Source organism: Ambystoma mexicanum, chromosome 10, assembly GCF_040938575.1.
Source record: "Ambystoma mexicanum isolate Mex_15411 chromosome 10, UKY_AmexF1_1, whole genome shotgun sequence".
Classification (NCBI taxonomy): Eukaryota; Metazoa; Chordata; class Amphibia; order Caudata; family Ambystomatidae; genus Ambystoma; species Ambystoma mexicanum.
In genome coordinates this window covers 860,297,237-860,319,596 of record NC_090932.1, presented here as the reverse complement: position 1 = coordinate 860,319,596, position 22,360 = coordinate 860,297,237, and the positions used below count along the sequence as shown (strand labels likewise).

Below are 22,360 nucleotides of genomic sequence, written 5' to 3'. Positions count from 1 at the left end.
ATTTTTATTCTCTTTCTGATGTTTTATTACTGCTTTTTAGATAGCCTAAATTCACAGTTCGAACATGTGCACTACAGCACTTTAATCATCAACAAAAATAAATCCATTTGTAATCGCTAGATCTGATTTAATGAATTTCATGAACTGAGACAATTGGTTATTGCCAATATCTTGTGTTAGATAACCTAAATACTTACCTCAATTACTTGCACTATGACACTATTAGACAGATGTAACAAGTAATCTATTCTGATTTATACAAAATTGAAGTTTACTAGTTCTCTGATGATGTAATATCTATTTCACTGTACTCTGCAAAATTCTAATTGTTTTGTTGCAATGTTCATTGTTCCCATTGAAAAAGTTGATAAATCAACTAAAACAATGTTTCAATAAAAAAGTGGAAGCCCATTTTGCTCAAGCTTTTTTTGCGTCAATCATTATAGTGAGTTTGTTTGCTGTAGTATATTTCTCTTTGGCTTGGTGCTTCTGAGCATGTTACTGAAAGTATACAAAAGTTGAAAGCAACTAGTAATAGAAACAAAGTATTTACTTACAATGGGTCTCATTATGAGTACGGCAGTGTGGTAAAAATCAGTGGTAATGAGTGGTGACCTTATCGCTGCATTACCGCACTGCCGTACTACAAGTTAGGCAGGGAAGTAGAGGATTCACCTCCAGCAAAGAGCTGGCGATAAATCGGACACTTACCACCGATAATCGGCGGAATTACCATCACCGGTAATTATGCTTGAATCCTCATTGAGTCCTATGGACCACAATAAATGGGGACTAACACCACCTACCTCCACTTGTAATCCAGCACTAAATCCGCCAGACCAAGTGGCGGCAACGGTATTCCAGCGGATGTACCGTAGGAATACTGCCAAACTCGTAATGAAGCCCATATATTTTAGTTCTCCCAGCATTATAGTACTGAAATAGATCCACATAACCCATGTCCTCCTAGGGTCCCAACCTTATGTGCTCTGAGTGAAAACAATGCAACCTGGGGTGTGGCGTGATGCCATATGTCATGACTTAGTCACCCGTTCTTCAGCATGAACACCTGTTAGTACTGTTTGCTTTTTGTATTAATTATTCCTAGGATTCTGCTGGGTTATGACTGTAGGCAGTATTTCAAGCATGTGGATTCACCAAGAATAGTACTGATATGAGGAATATTGTTGTTGTGTACGTGATTCTCACCTCTTTATTTTTCCTTTACAGCCTCTTATTTCGCGGTTGAACCACATTCTCTAGTAAAACAGAAACAGATTACTTCCCATTCTGTATCATCAAAAGAGCCTTGCAGTCAGTTTTTACAACAGCAGAAGCAACAGGCGGAACATCAAAACCACCCACAACAGCAGCAGCATCAGGAACAGCAGCATATCCAATTGATGCAACAGCAGCTTCAAAATCAGTCTCTGGATTCTCCAACACGAGCACACTGTGCTCAACTCCACAGTGATTCTAAATCCCCTGTTTCTAGCAGCATAACAGCACTTCAGAGCTCACTTATTCAAACTCGTCCATCTTCTTTGTCAGCATCCCCAACTCGGCTCCATTCATCGCAGCATTCTATAGTTTCACCTCCACACACTCAGTCATCCAGTAAGTCTCCATCCTCGTTTATGCACCCACAAACACAATGTCCTGTGCCATCATCTTTGCAATTTTTGACGAATTCGCTAAAGTTAACTTCTGACGAATTACAGCCTGATCAACAACTACATTCCCCATCCAACCTTGCTCGTTCACCAACCACTCTTGCAAATATTGGCCTAATTCAACAGGCAAACATGGGTTTATCGGTACGACCAGATGCAATTTTATCAAATCAAAAACACTCTATCTTGCAGACTGCTCCATCTGTAATCTCTATCCCTAAACCAACAGCTATGTCTTCTCCTACCAACATTCACTCCCTGCCAATGAAGTCTTTTCAAGAACAACCAATGAAGACAGAGCTGCTATCCCCAGGAAAGGTTCGGGTGCATCATGTTTTAATTTCAGAGGATGAGCTTCCAGCTGCCGAAGCATTGGTTCAACTGCCATTTCAGACCATTCCACCCCCACAAACTGTAGCTGTTAACCTTCGAGTACAACCAACAGTGACAGTTGAACTACCACCGGTAAGTTTTCAGAATTGTTTCCTGTTTCTTTATGTATTGTATTAAAAGTAGACCCAACAATACAAAATGTGTGAAAAGTGCAATTCTATAGAAAAACTTAAGAGACCAGACCCTTGCGTTATAATGATATTTCGACCAGGTTCGGATTTGCTTTAGCAGTATGTACCCTATACATGGGCTGTATAGTTGTAATGAGATGGTGTTGTTGAAATCTACACTGAATCCGAAATAGTGTTCCTTTATTAATAGAAGGTGATTTTTTGCTCGTAAAGAATTGTTGTAATGTGTTAGTTAGGGAGCATATAGTGTAGGCACAGTGTGCTGATATGATCAGAGCCTATGTGTTTCATGTCGACTGCACTGCCTTAGGACTCTGAAACTGGCTTCCCTTTGTACATGGAAATGTATGCCTGTAGGGCATCAGCCAAACATTGCCAAAAAACATTGGTCTATACATTGGCAGTTATATGGAGATATATATTTTTTTAATGCAGTCTTGACCCGGTGCTATGAGCATGAAACATGTGTAGACTCTGATCATATTCAAAACAATGTGCATGCATTATGTGCTTTATAACTAACCCCTCACAATGATTACTCTACAAATAAATCCACTTGCAATTTACGAACTAATAAATGACTTCTGTCTTGTGATTTGATGCATGATTCTGCAATAAAGAAAGTGGCCCGCTTTCTTGAATTGTTTTTCACAACTTTCATGCAATGCATTGTTTGGAAACTTTCTTTGTGCCCATTTGTGCGTTTTAGTCAAGAAATGCATCACTTATGTTTTACAGACTTTAAGGACTCGGACTTGAGAAATCAGAATTATCTCAGAGATTGCAGTTGCGAAGTGCTAAGTCTTCAAACTGCAGTGATGGCCTTTAAATTGTACAGATGTTATAGTCTTTGGCTTTTCAACACAGAGTTACCGCTCAGATTACACAAATCTGATAGGATCACTTGTCAGACACGAGAGGATGCCTTTGGGATACATAAATGTTCCAGGCCCTGGTTAAACACTACAGTGATATCCTACATGTTGCACATTTTACGAAGACAGGCATCATTCAGCAGAGCAATTTCTCTGAGAAACATATGTGTAATCTCACTCAAATAGCAGAGATATCCCCACGGGTTAGTTCTTTCAGGCTCAAATTCAATTCCGTAGAGTTATCCCTCAGATTATGAAGATTTTTCAGATTCATGCGTACTTCAAGTTACAGGTACGTTAACGATTTAGACTTCAGAGGTATCAGTCAGGTTAGAGAGATCTTACATGCTCCAATGTATGATGGCAGAGCTATCCCCCATCATCAGAAATAAGGTGGGAGAACCTTCCTTTGGGTTACATAGGTCTTACAAACTGATGTTAGACTTTGGACCCCTGAAGCAGATCTATCCTTTGCGTATAGTTATTTTCCATGTTATGATATGATTCAGTAGAACTAACCCTAAACTACATGCAGTTCCTTCAGACATCAGAGCTACCCTTTTGGTATAGAAATGTTACAGGCACGGATGTCGTAACAATCTTCTGGCTTCTAAATCATGTTAGAATAGGTGTTACTATTACCCAATATAATGGTACTCATTTTATCAACTATGGAAGGATGTGTCCGCTCTGGTGGTATTCAGACTGGTTCCCTGCAGGATGAGAACAGCTTTCATGATAGGTGCCTAATTCAGTGACCTATCTAGACGCCCCAGCTCGGGTTGCTCAGACACTCTCATATTATAGAAATGTTTTTTTCTATGGGAAGGGAAACGTCTTCAAATGGGCACTCATGACATCACATGCCCGCGCCTTTGGCAATACTAGGTACAAGAGAGAATTTGGCAGTTGGCTTGTGGTGGGGCCTACTTCAGAATTCAGTATAGACTAAGACTCCAGCCCTGGCATCAGTTCAGACTTGGTATGCGGGAGATGGAATATAGTCATCTAGGTTTCCTCTAAAGCAGGGAAAGAAGCCGCTGGAGGGTTTGCACTCCATGGCAGGCTGGCATCCTGCGGTCCAATCAGTTTATGGAATGGCCAGATGCCTTTGTGAACATCGGCCAGAGCTTCCTATGCACCTCACACTGGAAACGTGGTCTCCACACGCAGGGCCAAATGAGCACTAATAGTTACCCATGCCTGCTAATGCAAGTCTGTTTAGAAACATAAAGAACCAGCTAAAAATGTCACATTTGTGATTGTTGATTATTTGCAGGGTGGGAACATACCGCAAGCAGATCATTCCATCTTTTTTTGTTTCTGGATCTCCTTATGTTGGACAGCATATCAAACCCCTGGGTGGTTTGCGCTTTACAAATACAAATGGAAATGGAGGGAATATATAACTCTGACAAGCTTGCATTACTGCAATTTGCATTGCCAGGATTGCAGTTAAAACACTGATTTGTTTACTGTTTTAGCTGAATATGAGGAGTAAGTGCTTCTCAACTGTTCAGAGAAGCAGAATACCATTGTAGTACTCGACAATGTGCATTGTCACTTTTCAGAGGATTTGAGCACACTTTTAGTCTGCAAATGTAATATGTCTCACACCATATAGTTTTCTTTAGTGGATTTCTTTTTCTACAATTTAATCTAAAATAGTTTCTCTTTAATTACTACTTTCACACCAGCACATTAAATCACAAAGAAATTGAAAATCCATTAAAACTGTTCAATGGTCTTCTAGCCCATAAGAACAGGGCATCATGAAACATTAAATCAGTCACATATATACATAACTGCAATTCTTAATGGATATATTCCTCCCGCAGATTCTCCATCTTAGAATCACTTTCAAACAGGTCTGCATTGGGATGACATTTCAAACAGCCACCAGATGTTTTTGTCATGTGTCAACACAGTGACTGCATCACAGCATCAGTCAAGCTTCTTACGCTGGAAGTGAAATGCTCAGTATCCATATGGAGACACGTGCTCCTTCTCACCTTGATTCATTATTTTTGATATTCAGTTTTGTGAAACTATCACAATGTTTTTTGATCTGCATTATGTATTCCTCCAAATCTAGTGTAAAGCCTTGCAAAGAGTGCGGGAGGCATGTGTCACCCTCTAAACCACACCTGCACTGTGTAAGATGGCTTCGGTAAGGAACACAGTATGGTGGATTGCGGCTGCTGTTAATCTACCCCTAGGCCGAATAAGAGCATTTAGCAAAATGTTTAATAGCCTGAAGCATGAAGACTTCAGAAAAGACACTGGATAAGATAACTTCTGAGCAATCGTCTTCCGAACATACTCTTGCTGAGGGGTGCCAATCTATCTTATGTTAATAATTTATAAAGCATACTACCACCGTGAGGCATCTTGGTCCTAGGACAACAATGAAGACCCTACACTCTAATCACCTCCCGTTTAGACAATCTTTGAAAACTTCTCTTCTAGGTTAGAGACATGTTTCAGAACCAGTGTTCCACAACCATGCTGCTGCCACGGAAAAAGCTCAGCCCCCAACCCTGGAGCGTCAAAGTGGGGACCACCAGAAGGCCAGCCCTCCGAGAGCAGAGGTCACACCCTGGAATAAAACATGCAAATTTATCCTGCAGATAGTCAGCTCCCAGCTTGGTGAACTAAACACAAAGACTTGAAGTCAATTTGTTTATACATCCGAAGCTGATGCAGGAGTCGCACGGTTGGGGTGATATGAGCTCCATAAGAGACGCCCAGAGCCACCCGAGCTGCCAGGTTTCTGGAGCAGCTGCAGATGCTGGATCAAGCCCTTTGCTTGGCCCAAATACAAGCGCCAACAAAATACATAGGAATTGCAATAGTCAATACGACTTAAAATGAGGGAAGCAACCACCGGAGGAAGGAGATGGAGAGGAATGAATGGAAGCACATTCCACAGAATGTTAAGATGAAAGTGACCAGCCTTACAGACTGATGCCACTTGCTGGTTTATAGTCAGGGTAGATGAAAACATCACACCTAGATTTTTTACTACTGAGACAGGTACTGAAAGACTCCCCAGAGTGGAGGGCCAGAACGCAGGAACCCAAGGTGACACACCAGAAGAGACACTCGCCACCAAAACCTCTGTTTTATCCCCGTTAAGCTTCAACCAATTCTAGTCCATCCAAACCCCCATGGTCTCCAGGCACCGACACAGGCCCAACAGCATTTCCGCCTGGTCAAGTTCTAAGCAGAACAGGATCTATGTGTCGTCGGCATATGAATAGCACCTGAGGCCGTAGGAGCTGATGTCCCCAGTGCTGTTTAATGTTTACATTCAGCCGCTTTTGGGTCTCCAGGCGGACCCTTGAGGCAGTGAAGAAGAGGAAGAAAAGAATGGTTGATAGCAGGGTTGTTTGGCTCCAGTCAGCTAAAAAGGATGTAAACCATGCCAGGACTGTGCCCTCCAGACCCGCAGAGGCTAGTCGGGACTGCAATATGTGTGAATGCCCCTGACAGGTCTAATAAAATCAGGGCCCCCAGCTTTGTCATATCATCCAGCAATGACACCAAAACACTCTCAGTGCCTCGGGCAGGCCAGAAACCAGATTGAAAGGAATCAAAGAATCCAGAAGACTCAAGAAATGATGACAGAAGCGGAGAGGTCAGTGTTTCCAACAGTTTCATAGAAAAGGTTAACACGGAAATAGGCTGGAAACTAGAAGGAAGTAGAGGATCAAGAGACCGCTTTTTGAACAGTGGAATTACAGTAGCTTGCTTTAACTTGGTGGGAATAGAACCAGATTGACATGATGTATTAACAGCTTGTAAGATCCGGGGCAATAAGCCAGCTGAGATGTCTTTCATAACCATAAAAGGAACATGATCAGAGGGGTGTGCCAATTTAAGACAACCAATGACTTTGCTGATATCCTCTTCAGAGAATAGAGGAAATTGTGCCCACTTAGACCGGGACTCCGCTGCCACTGTAATAGGAGGTAACATCAAAGAGTGAATTCCTTGATTGCTAGACTGAATAGTAGAGTGAATAGACTTAATTTTGGTGGTGAAATAACTGGCCATCACATCGCATAATTTCTGGGTGGGAATCCAGTGTGGGTGCTGCAGACAGCAACTTTATCACAGCAAAAAATTCTCTAGGCTCGCTACAACTACAACTTTTTTAGTTTCCCTGATTAAAATTTGATAGTCCCCACTGCACTGCTTATAATCAATTTTTTCTGCCTTGTCATAGGCACAGCACCATTTTCATCAATCTAGGTCAGAAGAGGGGGAGAAAGAAAAAAAGAAGACAAAGATGAAACATTGTTCAGATGTGAATCTTCTTTTCACAATCACTTTTCTTCTTCTAGGAAATGCTGCTGCCAATATGGATCCTGGTGGTCGAGATCTGACGAAGACCTTTCTCCACTGCTAGTAGATGTCAATTTTCTTTTTAAGTTTGCTATCCACAAGAATTGTCAAGCGTTAAAGGCTGCTATGCTTAAAGCATTTTTCAAAGGTACCTGCTTCACTGGCTCCAGCCTGAAGTCCATTGCTTCCTGTGATGAAGTTCCCTGTCTTATTCTGGGGACTTCTAGTGAGATGACCAAGGGGGTCAAGGACCTCCTCAAGTTATTTGCAGATGAACCTGGAGGTGTTCTATGGATGATCTACCAGTCATCCTCACTTATCCCCATCACTGGGCAGGCGAAAGTCACATGCCAGACAAAAATACCAGTGGTCCTTTAAATGACCTACAATCTCACACAGCGCAGTCCTCCCCCCTGCCGGAATCGGGCTCAGCAAGATAGAGGGCTAACCCCTCCATGGAGTTTCATCAAGAACACTAAAGCAGTCACTCAGCCCTTACACCCAAACTGGCTCCTTGGGTGGAGTTGCTAGAGTTTAAGGAAACTGGGGGCTCTGGGTGCATTCAGAGAAGGAGATGGTGGAAGTTTGGAGAGTGTTGAAGATTAAGAAAGGAGACTGTGGGGTTCCATGTGATTATATCGCCGCAAAAATATCGGCGTACAAAGATTTGCCATATTTTTGTGGCGATATTACCCCATGGAACCTGCGGGGGACACCCCCGCAACCCCCACATATTTTAAAAGGGAGCGGGGGATACCCCCGCAACCTCCCCCATCCATTTACCCCATAAATTATTCCTACCAAAAATATCGCCTATGGCCATTCCTGACAACCATAACTACGGCAATATTTTTGGTGGCGATATTACCTGATACCGACTGTGGTAGATGTTTGGAGACAGAAAAGGAGGTTGTCGAAAAGAGACATTAGGTGGGGCTAGGCAGAAGATATTAGGAGGTGGAACTAGGAAGACCTCAGGGTAGTAGGAGGAAGACAGGAAATAGTAGGAGGGATGCAGCAGGTCGTGATAGCTGGGATACACCAGGAGATAGTAGGAGGAAGGTATAAGGAGTTAGTAGGAGGAAGATATAAGGAGGTCGTAAAAGAAAGACCTTAGGCCAAGGTTATTCACCAGGAGAAAACACCAAGGGCCACTGAGGACAGACTTGGCAAGAACAGGGCGGAATGAGAGTTCAAGCTTAGCCCAAGGCAGAGGGCTAGGGTAAGACTCCAATCAAAATCTCACCCATGGTGAAAAGAGGGACAAGCATGTGGCATGGTATCAAGAATGACCAGAGGAGGAGTGAGGACGTTGTGCATAGTTCAGGAATCAGTACTCTAGGAAAGGGATGGTGGAAAGGTCATCTTAAGCTCCTGTGTGGCTACTGGGAATCATAAACCCAAAAGTTGAAGCGAAAGTCCACCTTTATCTCCAACATGTTGAGTAGGCACACCAATGTCTACAGGACCTTGGTGGTATAGGACCATCTCCAATCTCCTTCATCAGTAGGAGCAAAACTGAGAACATTCATAAAGAGAACCTTTGAGACTAAGTAACGGGGAAGTCCCTAGAAATCTGGTGAACGTTGTAATTGACTTTGAAGAGTGTGAACCTTTTCTTTTTGAGATGGAACCTTTGGACTGCGCAAGAGTGTTCTGAGTCAAGGGAGAGCAAATGCTGTATGTGATTAGATTTCAACAGATTAGGGAAGGAGAAATCATGCTGACCGTTGCAAGGATAACATGCTTTGTTGGCACTGTTATTCCTTTCTGGAGAAGCTGTTGGAAGGACTTTTGGGGGAGGCAAAGAGGGCCAGAATAAGATGACATTAGGAGAAGTTGAGGCTGAAGTTCTGCCCCAAGTCAATGAAATATTTGATTTTATGTCCAAAGATCAATCAGAATAAAGGGATTTTTCTTGCCTGTAGTTGTAGCCACATGTTCATGATATGACATCTCCTTAAGGTCAGCTAAGGCATGGCTAAAACTCACCACAGCATTCTCCAGGGAATGCAGAGTTCAGTGTTGAGAAAGCCGACATTGACGCCTTAAGCCACATCCACTGCTGCACCTCAGAAGGAGCCCAGCATGGGTTTCGGCATAACCTTGGCCTTTACCCAGGCAGAGGAGCTCAACATGGATGACCTGTTGGCCCTGCCCTGCAAGACTTTGCAGAGGGACTTTGGGACACCTAAGGGTAGGGCACATCCCCTGACTTGAGATTGGATTGATCCTGTGTCTGTCGATTTAGGCAGCTGTCTCAACCTTTGTTATGCCACCCTTCATGATTACAGAAGTAGGTCGGTATAATGAAAGCCTTTCCCATTTCTACTATGGTAGCTCCCCCAAAACCTGTATTTTTTCCCCAGTCCTCTACCCACCCCGCACCTCTATACACTTTTAACCCACAAATCCCTATATGTTTTATCTTTAAAAATGAATGCCAACAAATTGCATTTTCAGTAGAATGTATCTTAAAATGAAATTTCTTAACATTTTACAGTATACAGTCTGTGCCCTGGGGCCCGATTTTAGGGCTTTCTGAAAAATAGTAGCCAGAGCAGTGGAGTCACTTGGCCTAGCTGTTCCATCAGTTGTCCCTAATGTGAATTTGCTCATTTACGAGTTGGATCTTGATCTTAAGGCATCAAAGGTATTTTTCTTGCATTTTAGTGAAGTTGTATCCCAGCCGGTGTTGGTCTATATGGAACAAGCCTACATTAACACTTTCTGTCTTGGGGCATCTCTCAAAAACACCACACGGATTGATCGGGCCCCATTCTCTTAACTTTTCAACCAACTCCCCAGTGTCTGCTGGAGCAGGCAGCTATGGTGCACTTGTTTCCTATGCTTTCCCTGTAGTTTCTCCTGCCAGGAAGCCAAAAGATTTGGATGCATGGATTAACACAATTTTTGCCTCTGGCAGTCTGGTGCTGGAATCAATCACAGCACAGTCTGCGCCATGGCTCATTACATGAACACATGATGGGATGTGGCCAGCAAAGTAGTGCAGCACCTATCACCAGAGATGCAGGGGTCACACCAGTAAATGACCGCCGGCAGAAAGTAGACTACCACACACATTTTGCAAACAGGCTTAGACACTACTGAACATGTGGCCACGTCTGTGGCTTCGGTGCGTGGAAAATGTATCATGTGCTCTGGCGCCTATCTGAGAGGGGCATCTGCCTGCCCCAACCTTGGAAGGGGCCCCCACCTGTCTGCTGCATTTTTTGCATTTCCTAATATTTTTAGGAAAGTGTCATCATGACATGATGCGCGTGGGCTCTGGGTGTCAAAATGTGTGTGGGGCCCCTGCTTTTTTGAACAGTTATATTACTGAAAATATTATAGATGGGTCTTCAATACTCCAAGGTATCGTAGGACGTTAAGGTAGAAACACGTTGCCATGAGAAAGGCAGGAAGCGATAAAACTGCTGGACTCCCCCTCCCGCCCACCCCCCCACCCATCCTTGCACTCAAGCCTTTGTCCTTTGTGGGCCGGTATCCACTCAGGTGGAAAGGTTGGCACATTGTTAGAATTCCTTCTTTTGCACCCACCCAGGGGAGGAATTGGGCCGCAACAAGTCAGAGCTTGACACAGGGTGCAGGAAAATGCTGGCAAATCAGTGAGGAGCAGAGAGCTTCCTCAACTTGGGGGGGGGGGGGGGGTTTATGGCACCGTTGCATCTGTTCAGCTGCATGCATAGACACAGCATTTCTAGGCATGCAGCTGAACCATGATATGCAATGACTTCACAGACGGCATCTGAGTTTCATCCCTTGCTCAACAGCCCAAGCTAAAACAATGAAACCGTCCAAAGCTGTGTATATGGCTCATGCTTTGCACACATTTTGTCAGGGTAACTATACTGACAGAGAAAATGAGCACCATACCAAGTGTGCATTGTATGCCCAGAAGGAATGAAATATTGAATTCCTACCACAGTCATGTTTAATGAATTGGTAGTTATTCATATTGGAACGCTTACCTCTGGTGCCCTGCAGGCGTGCCTGGTCCGGATCGCCCCCTGCATGACTCCTGGTGATATAGTGCTTACCCAAACCACTCCCTTCCCACTGTTCTGCTAAAAAGGCTAATTGCCCAGTGTACGGGTTTGTTGGGAATGGGTTAGAGGTCTCGAATATGATGATTGTGGCGCACGGCCCTCCGGAGGTATCTACAGGTGAACAGATAAGAGAGGGTAAGCCGCTGCATTTTCTGCTTCCCTCCACCACCCCGACTCTCCCCAGGGTGTACTGACTTGTTGGCAATGCTGGAGATGTGCTCCCCTTTATATTCAAGTGATATGTAGAACGTCAGATGGACATCTGTCTCCCAGTTGCTTAACTGAAAATGAAGGCCCAGTCCTGCTGCGGGGCTCGTGATGCCAAAAGGTAAGCGTTCTGCTTTGCGCGTTATAGGAATAGTCAGTGCGTAGTTTTAATGTCCTTTCCTGCTTCAGATCAACTGTTGTGCTGCGATGCAATGCGCAGTATTAAAAGCACCTTTACACTTTGTTTGCAGTTTGTTTGAATGTCGGTTTCTTGCCGTGCACTGCTAATGTGTTTCTTTTCCTTTCGAGGCTGTCTGCAATTTATCATCTTCAGTTCTCGTAATGGTCCCCCAATGCGGAATCAGCTGGAGCGAAGCAGAATGCAACTGAACGTCGGTTGGAGGTAAGCAGGATGCGGGGGACGTGCTGAGAAGGCTCTGGATGCTGGCAATTGCTTACTGCATGTTTCTTGTTGTTTCTTGTTTCCTAGGTGATACTAGCCACAGCGCTGGAACAGAGCCCTCTGGTGTGGATTCAGAGACTCCCACAGTGAGTATGCTGACTGGAGCGGCTTCAGGATCCTGATCAGGTAAGCAACAGTATTACAAAGAAGCTGCGAAGCACGTGGTGAGTGACGTGGACAGCAAGCGTTCCGATGCTTGTACTCTTCAGCCGGAGAAAATGGTAAGCACTGCGTGTGGCCCAGGGCGGGGCTTATATAGCCCTGGGCTGCACCCAGCACCACTAGACCACCAAGGATACATTAGATAAGGATTGCCAGGGGCCATCTTGCTTCCCATATTGCATCCTGCTTCAGGGGCATTTTGGAGGTGGCCACTGTCGTTATGAACAGCCTGCAATTTACACTTGCGCCAGCCAGCAACCCTTAGTGTCCAGGTTCTGCCTAGACTACATGTTTGTGTTTTGGGGATCATAATAAGGACCATGACACATGTTCCCAAAATGCACTTTGTTTTTATGCAAAGTGTTGTGGAGCGGCCTGCTCTGGGCATCCAGCAGGCCCCATGGTGCTATGGGACATCAGCACCATCTGGAGTGGGGGAGGGAAACTATGCCCACGACCATGTGGACCTCTGCCAGCGTCCTGGCACAAGGGTCCCACAGCATCATGGCCTGCAGGCCGGTGCTCACACGGTGTAGGCCTAAAGGCCTACTTGACTGAGAGACGGGCTCAGTCGTACCTTTTTTTGAGTCTTCAGCCGTTCTGCAGAACGTGCCTGCAGTGGCTCCTTTAATTAGCTTGGGCCAAAAGGGAAATACTCAGGGAGGGACACATTCCCTTAAAGGGGCAACATACTTGGGAGGGTCACACACCACATAAAGCAATCAGCATTCTATATTCAGGGCATGCACATAATTCAAAACTTACCCCCCCACCCCAGTCCCACCCGCAACACTGACAAGCCAACCCCCTCTCTCTCCTGACTTCCGCCCCTAAAGGGGGAGCGAGATCCCCCAGTAAATTCTGTTCATTTCCTGCACTCATGACCTACCTCTTATGTTTCTTAATCTGAAGCACCGACCAACCATTTAGGCAGCCCTTTCACTACACAGCAGCACACCATCTTTGCTGGGTGGGGGGGCGAAGCTTGCAACATGTGGTGAAAGTCCTGCATGTGTGGGTTGGTGCCACAGATAAAGAAACTAAAGAAGAGATGGGTGCAGCAAAACTAATGCTAGCAATTTGCTCCTCTCGCCAATTGGCATCTTAAAAAAGCCCTCTTGTCCACCCCTTCCAGGCTTCCACTCCTCCAGTACTTAGGCCCTGGCCAGGCGCATAATGAGCTAATCGGGTTCCAACCCTGTCACCCTGCGAGGCTGAGGGTGGGGCCTCTGCTTCCGTGCTGAGCCTTTAACAGTTCAAAGGATCAGGAACATGGTCCTCGGGGCATTTTGTTTCTCCCGAGGCAAATCTACAATCTGCTCAGCTCGGATGGAGTCACAGCCCCCCAGAGACACACATGCTGCGTCACTGGCTCTGCAGCCAGTGCCGTAATGGACTAGATAACATGTTTCTTTTGGCATCAGCAGCATAGCCTTTCTTATGAATGATGGTGAATTTCCAACTGATAGACCACCAGTCACCTTGCAAGTCTGTGACAGTTAAAACGAGCAGCACAATAAAGCACCCTCTGAAATGTGTTCATACCCATAATGCATAATAGCTTGATATGCTCAAAAGTAAAGTATGCTTTGATGTCCTCAGTTGAATGTTCTTAATCCTTAACAACACGCTGGAGGTTTGTGACAAGTCTCCAAACCCAAGTGATTTTTATTGTGTGTCTGAAAATACTGAAGCACTGAAAATAAAGGCAGTAAATACATATTTTACCTTTTGCATCTTATAGGTTTCCATTCAGGATGTGGAAAATAAAGGTACACTGATATTATTTTGGCTCAACATGCTGCTATAAGGATTCACATGTTGTCATGATGTTTTACTGCGCAATTTGTATATTTTGCAAGTAAACTCTATAGGACAGTATTATTGTAGTCCTTAAATATTTGTGCCAAGTAAAGCGTGGAAGAAGGTGGCCTTACCTAAATTGCAAAGTGGGTAAATATCCCTGCTTCGCTGTTTAGCGTAAGTGTGTGATCGTGGGCAAATAATGTAATCTCACCCTGACTTCAACTGCAAATATTGGAGTGCTTATAAGTGATTACATGTACACCCTTACAATATGGCAGTTTTGATAATTGTAGGGTCACATTGGTGTACCCTGGTGCTGCTCTCCTAGTGGCTCCAATAGAGTCACATAGAATGGCATTATTGCTGCATTGGCCCTCTCCCAGTCTCCAATCACTTGATTTGCAGGCAGACAGTCTCACCAGCCAGTCAGTGCACCAGATATTCTAGTATAGCGGACTAACTGGGTTAAACCAACATTACATTTTCTCCCCTGTTGCTCCCAGTCACTGAGGTCTCCCCGTCCAGAGTACTGCCCTACACTCTGCTATGTGTTGTGCAATGGAAGACTTAATATCATAGCATAACACCATCTGCCATTTTCACACTTTCTAAGAGCTTCAGGATCTGCAAGAAATAGGGTAGGGTGCTGATGGAGTAGCAGGGGGATCAGGCCAGGATTGCTTTATGGCTCGGTACAGTGAACGTGTTAGATACCTGAAACGCACATAACCACTGCTCCACACATCTGACAAAATATCTAAGGTACTTGTTTGTTTGACTGACAGAAAATGAAAGTGTTTTGCTTCTTGTTTTTGCCACTGATTCACCAGAGAGCCAAAGACCAAGGGAGGGATGTGTGGGATGTTTTTACCCACGCATCCAAGCCCTACCACAGAACTGTGCATTACTGGCATTGAAAACATCATGATGGCCAGAACTCACCAGAAAATGTACAGGGAAAACATGAAAAATAGGTTGCCATCCATTTTGCCTCTGTCAATGTTAATACAAGAGACCATTGCCAGGCCCTATCCTTTGGCTACACACAGAGCAAAAACCAGTGCAAAGAAAGATGGTTCTGTTCAAAATCTGTTTTTATTAATGTCAAAAATTGCTAAGATCATGGGCACGAAACCACCAAACAAAAATCCAACTCTGGTTGAGTGTCCTACTTTACTCTACTGCAGATCCACATCAATGCCATGTTAAGCGAGGATTATATACTATCAAGTAAAATCCCCTTTTGGAAATGGATTAATTCAAGACAGCTCCCAAAAATGTGTGCAGTACCGGCACTCGACACTAATCGGCACTAGCGGTCTAAACTCTAACTGGGGACCTGTATTTCAGAAGCTAAACAGCATCCTGAGCTAGCTGGGACTTCAAAGGCTTGCTGATTAATGAGAATTCTCAACACTTACTGTTCCCAGGCCCTATACTAGAAGGCAGTCTGATTCAATTAACAGTTCAAGAGGCCTCTGTTCATGGGAAGCCTTCACACCTGCTCTTACCACCAACAATACAGGAATATATCGCCTTGAAATGTAAATTAGGAGGGGAGGAGAGTTTCCTGCAGCCTGGAAGAAAGTAACAATAGCCTCTTACAATTCAACAGGAAATGCTGATTTGAGGTGTAATTGTCAACAGTTGCTCTGGCAGGAAAGCATGTGACATCTGACTCAGCCAGCTAGAGGCGGGCCAGACTGGGTTGTGGATCAAATATTAATTTATTTATAAAAGTGTGATATATATATCTTGTTTAATTTTTCAATAAATCTTTTAATTTGCAAAACATACCTACTTCTTGGCTCAGTGAGGTCAGGGGGATTCAAAGAGAGGGGCGTTATACAAGGCTTTATCATCCAGATCTATGAACTTGTCATAAAAATATATAAATAAGAGCTTCCCTTGGGCATCCCAGACTTGGCATTGACTTAGTTGGAGTGCTGAATTGAAGTCGCTTAACAGATGGACCAAAGATCTAACTCACAAGGGAGCCAAGGACCAGAGTAGAGTTCACCAGAGCAGCCAAGGACCAGATGGGCAACTTACCAGAGAGGTTCACGTTTATCTTAGTTTTACTTCATTCTATTTTAAATTTTGGCTGTAAGCCGAAACTATTTAACTGGACTACAATTAAGGGGGAAATGACCTATGAGGAGGGACACACTGCTTGAGTGTGTTTTGTTATTTTCCAGCCCACTGACTGCCCGTGGCCATGCTAATTCCTATGGCCAAGCCCAAAACACATCCTCATGGGATCTCTTTGAGCTAGCTTTACAATCATTAACATCAACGACTATCCTTCCAAGGTTATTTCGAAGCAGTCTGCTGAGAGTTAATGACTTAATTACAGTTGTAAATGGCATCTGGTCTAATAAAAAAAAGCTTCAACTAAGTGTGCCTTCAGCCACTTGATTCATATCTGTTCCATGCACTGATCTCCTTTTACAAGGAATCCCAAAGCCAGCCATTTTGGGTTGAGGTATTAGAAAGGCATTTGCCAGCTAATGCCATAATATGCCTAGTAACAACTCAATTGTTCAGCCGTTGCCATTTTATCGCAAGGTAATGCCCTTATATCAGTGTCTATCTGCTTCGGACATGGGAAGCTACTATGACAACGTACTCCGGTAGCAGCCGCGAAGCCACAAGGGGAAATTTTGCCAGATTATTTTTTCCTTCGCCCACCTCTGCATATGCCAACGCGAGTAGACATAACTCCGATCGTAGGGCACCTCGCTCTACGCCTTACGACAAAACCTCAAAACCCATGCCGGAAGTTGTTGGCTAGTAAGACTGACCTATTGACTGAGATGGGCATTTTCTATACGAAACAGAAATTTTGGGAATGTGGGGATAAGAGTGGGAGACTACTTGCTAGTAGATTGAAAGGTATAACGGAGAAACCATTTGTTCAAAGTCTTGTGAATGAAAATGGAGATGTGGTGGTGAAGAATGTCGATATTTGTAACTGTTTTAAGGGGTTTTATGAGAAATTGTATTCAGAGGATGTATTGCCGTCTCAAGTGGAATTGGAGGATTTCTTTATGAATTTGGATCTTCCAAAGTTAACGTTGGAGGAAAGCAGGGAGTTAGATATGGATATGGATATTGAGGTGGATGAGATTTTACGGGCTATTGAGCAACTTGGAGTAGGTAAATCTCCGGGAATGGATGGTATTCCTGTGGAGTTTTACAGGAAATTTGGAACTTATTTAGCTCCTACCTTATGTAGGTTGTTTAATGTGTTTGTACATGAACGGGATCTGTGTCAGTCGATGTGTGAGGCAATGATTACCTTGATACCGAAGGTGGGGAAGGATCGAAAAAATTGTAGCAATTACCGACCCATTTCATTACTGAATGTGGATGTGAAGATATTTGCCAAGGTTATGGCTAATAGATTGGAAAGCTGTATAGGGAAATTGATTCATACATCCCAAGTGGGGTTTTTGCGGAACAGATTTAGGTATGATAATATTAGGACTTTGATTGATATAATGAGTTTAAAGCAGGAGGATCTGTCAGACGCAGCTTTGATTTTTATGGATGCAGAGAAAGCGTTTGATAGAGTGAGTTGGAGATTTTTGCAGTTTACAATGAGGCAGATGGGATTTGGGAGTGGATTTCTAGGGATAATCAGTTGTCTTCAGGGCGGTACCAGGGCATGGATCTGGGTAAAAAGTGTTTTGTCTGAGGTCTTTGGGTTGACTAGAGGGAAAAGACAGGGATGCCCGTTATCACCCTGCTTGTTCAATCTTGCTTTGGAGCCATTGTTGGCATATATACGTGGGGAACGAGGTATTGGGGGTCTAAAATTTGGTCATATGGAAGTTAAAGTTCTTTCATATGCAGATGACATGGTGTGGTTCTTATGGATCCTGAGCGAGGTAGTGTGGTTCTGGAAAATATCTTTGATAGGGTGGGTAGGTTGTCGGGACATAAAATTAATTGGGACAAAACAGAGGTGTTTCCAATCGCTAGAACTTGTGTGCGTGATTATTGTCTGGATTGGCATAGTAAATGGACTACATCTCATATGAAGTATTTAGTTGTTTATCTGACTAGGGATGTTCAAAAGAATTGTGGCTTTCAATGTAGAAAAATTGGTGGCTACCTTGAATAAGGATATTAGAAGGTGGGAACGATTACCGATCGGGATTTGGGCTAAAGTCAATGCTATTAAGATGACTCTTTTGCCAAAGGTACTTTATGTTGTGCAATCTTCGCCTTTACATTTTTCGAAAAAGATGCTGACAAGTATTGATCGAGTTTTTAAAAACTTTCTGTGGGGGGATAAGAAGAGACCTAAGATTCCAAAGTTTATTTTGATGCGTAGTACAAAATGCAGAGGTTTTGGATACCCAGATTTGGAACGTTACTATAAAGGGTTTATTTTGAAAAAGGCAGCATACTATTTCTCAGTGGGGAATGGGCCAGAGCCCCTTTGGGTGCTAATTGAAAGGTGTACATTGAATGGTTATCCGTTACAAGCTGTTACCTCAATGGGACATATGCCTGGGAGGGGTAGTGGACTACCGACTATTACTGTGACTAAAGAAGTTTTGGTTTGGTGGTTGACTCTTTTTCAGGGGAACTTGTACTTACACTATAGAGCCTCTATTTGGCTTAATCCAAGCTTGCAAATTGCCAATAAGCCCTAGTGTTGGAGAAGTTGGGTCTCGAAAGGGATTTTATGTATCAGGGATGTGATGCGTGATGGCCATATATTGTCATTCGAGGAGTTGCAGAGGATATTTCGTTTAGCAGGGTGGGAACTGAATAGGTTTGTGAAGTTGAAGGCACTTTTGAGTGAGAGATTGGCAATGTTGACGGGGCCATTGGAGGAGGTATCAGCGGGTGGTCAGATGCTTATGTCATCGCCACGGATGGTAAGCACTTATACTAGCTTGATGCCGGTATGTTCTAAGGATATTGATGCTGGTAGGAAAATATTGGAGAGGTGGAAGGAGGAATTGGGTTGTGATATTACGGAAAAGGAGTGGGAATCTATGTGGGGTGTAGGGTATAGAAGTAGGTTGGATCTCAGGTTGAGTTTGCTTCATTTGAAAGTGTTAGGGCATCTGTATTGGACTTCATTGGGTATGTATAACTTAGGACTGGTTGATGAAGACTTGTGTTGGGGAGTTAGGAAGGAGAAGGGAACTTTTTTTTAAAACAATTTTTATTGATTTATTCAAACAAAACAAAAACAATACAAACCAAACACGCAGTATAAATATCAACAGTTTCATCGTACAATCCTTAATTTTAGTCACTGCTCCCCTTATCCCACCCTCCCTTACAAGCCTATTTATTCCACGCTTTCTGTCTCTGCCTCGTGTGGTGGGGTCTCGCCTTCCGTGGATTCTGTCAGGTCTTGTGTCATTCCAAACAATTCCGCTATTAATGATTTCTATGCCATCAGGGTTCCCGCCGCCTCCTCTCCCCCTACATTGCTCGCCTCCTGCCATACAATGGTTTCGGCTTCCGCCCATTTCTGCAACTCCCCCCACCACACCCCCACCCGCAGCCTGTGACATGTCTTCCATCCCATGGCAATTCTTCTTTTGGCGAGCACATATGTTAGATCTTTCAATTTGCTCACATGCTTGAGTTTCTGCGATCTGGGGAACCGCCCCAGCAAGCATGCCCAGGCTGTATCAATAACAATCGTGACCCCTTTTTCCGCTAGTTTCTTTGCTACTTCACTCCAGAAACGCTTAATTACTGGGCATGAACAAAACATGTGTACAATGCCAGCCTTTTCTTCATCGCATTTGGGACATGCCTGTCTGCTAGCATTGTTAAACCTAGATATCCTCTGAGGTGTTATATATGCCCTGTGTGTAATATATAGTTGTATCTGTTGTAATCTGGCATTTCTGTACACCTTCTTGTGGTACCCCAGGGCACGCTCCCACATCCCATCCTTTATCGAGGTTCCCACTTCCTCTTCCCAGTCTAGTCTTAGTTGTGTTAATTCCTTTGCAACCTTGGACATTATCATCTCGTATAACCTAGAGATCTCGTGCCCTCCCTCCGTTATGTCATCAACGGTGTCTATGCTAGCATCTGGTTCTTCCTCCAGTACCGTTTCGGGCCATGTTCTCCTAATTATCTGCACCATTCTATGATACATGATATGCTGGCCCGTATGTAATCCCATTTCCTCCCCCAGCACTTCAAAATCTGTGATGGTCCCCTCTTGCCAGATATCACCCATCGTCACTAGCCCCACTGACTCCCAGTGGTTCCTAATTGTCATCCTCAGCTGTCTATCTCCCCCCGTCAGTGCAACTAGTGGCACCTGCGGGGAGCATGGGAATGGGTTCCCCATCATCTGGCATGCCCGGTGCCACATCTTCCACCCCAACATCATCATTTTAGGGCGCCCTTCCATTTCTGTCTTGGGCAGCCAGATCATCTCCCTTAAGTAAAACGGGGCACAGTCCTGTCCAAACAACCTGGATTCGGGAGTCTGTTCATCTGAGAGCCACTTGGCGACGTATTGCAGCTGGCTTGCTACATAGTAAACCTCATAATTAGGCATTTTTATCCCCCCTTTTTCATGAAAATTCTGCAGTTTCCATAATGCCACCCTATTCCTGCTACCATGCCACAGGAAATCCCTACACAAGCTGTTTAGTCTAGTGAAGAACTTCTTGGGTATCATGTATGGAATATTCCCAAAATAATGCAGGAACCTAGGTAGGACCACCATCTTAAGCATTGCCCCTCTTCCCATCATTGCTAAGGGTAACTTCCCCCAGAACCGCATACATTTCTCAATTTTCTGAATGGCTACCTCAGTATTGTGTCTGTGCTCTTCTTCCACTGTATGGTACACATCTATCCCAAGATACCAGAAAGTATCAACTGCCCATGGTGCTTGTAACACCGGCAGCCGTCCCACTGAGATTCCCTTGTAACTGCCTAGCGGGGAAATGCTGGATTTCTGAGGATTCACCGCTATACCAAACAGCCCTGCATATCTTTCCATCACTTCCAGGATGTACTGAAGATTTTCCTCTGGGTACCTTAAGTACAGCAGAAAATCATCTGCATATAAGGAGATCAAGTGTCGCTCCCCTCCTATCTCAATACCAATGGTATTGTATTGTTGTCTAAGGTATATTGCTAAGGGTTCCAGGGCCAGTATATAGAGCATTGGGGACCATGGGCACCCCTGTCTGGTGCCTCTACTAAGTTGCCATCTTTCAGAAATCACTGATCCCGTTTTGACCCTGGCCAGCGGGTCAATATATAGCATCTTTACCCACCTTATGTATCCAGGCCCCATACCATAGCCCGCTAGGGCCGCCAGCAGCCAAGGCCACTTGACCGAATCGAAAGCCTTTATCGCATCCAGGGACACAATTGCCATTTCACCATCAGTCTTACTCCCCCATTCGACAACCCGTAGGAGTCTCCTATTGTTGTGTTATATTCCTATTCGGGACATAGCCCGTCTGGTCGGGGTGTATTAGTTTGCCAATAACTCTCCGCAGCCTGTTTGCCAAAACAGTCGTCAATATCTTGCTGTCTTGGTTCAGCATCGACAAAGGTCTGTAGGATCCACAGTTATGCCCAGGCTTGTTGGGTTTGGGAAGCGGTATTATGATCGCCTCTCTGAGTGACTCCGGCAGACGTCCCACCTCAAACGCCTCATTTAACATTTCCAACATTTGGGGGGAGCACTTCCTCTCTGTATACTTTATAAAATTCACTTGGGAGCTCGTCCGCCCCTGGGGTCTTATTGGTAGGCAGCTGCCTAACCACTTCTCCCAACTCCTCCAAAGTAATCGGCGCGTCTAGCTCTTCTCTATCTTTGGCACTTATCGTGGGCAGTCCTATATCCCCCAGTGCTTCTATTATCTCCTCATGACTACTACCCTCCTTGTCTCCATATAGCAACCTGTAATAATCTGCAAACTCTTAACTCCCTCTTGGGTGTCAGCTAGGCTACCATCTTCTCTCGTTATCGTTCTGATCGTAGGTCTGGGAGTCTCACTCTTGTATAACCATGCCAAAAGCCTTCCTGTTTTATTCCCTCCCGCATGCTGCCTCTCTATGTATTTTTTTATAGTTGAGGTTGCACAGTCTTTCCCATAGCTCCGCACATTTCTGCTGCAGTTTTAGTATAAGCTCCATATCGCTCTCTGTGTCTCCTCCTTCCTTCAACGCCTTTTCCAGTTCCCTTTCCGTTTCTTGTAGATCAGCCAGG

General features: G+C 44.3%; 1 protein-coding gene across 7 annotated transcripts in view; it reads left to right on the top strand.

Moving 5' to 3' along the window:
* PHC3 (polyhomeotic homolog 3) overlaps window positions 1-22,360 on the top strand; it is a 1,926,480-nt gene that overhangs the window by 874,132 nt on the left and 1,029,988 nt on the right. For all 7 annotated transcript variants that reach the window (XM_069618558.1, XM_069618559.1, XM_069618556.1 and 4 more), the window contains one exon: window positions 1,231-2,138. In XM_069618558.1, coding sequence (XP_069474659.1) covers window positions 1,231-2,138 — 908 coding nt within the window. The remainder of the gene's footprint in view (window positions 1-1,230; window positions 2,139-22,360) is intronic.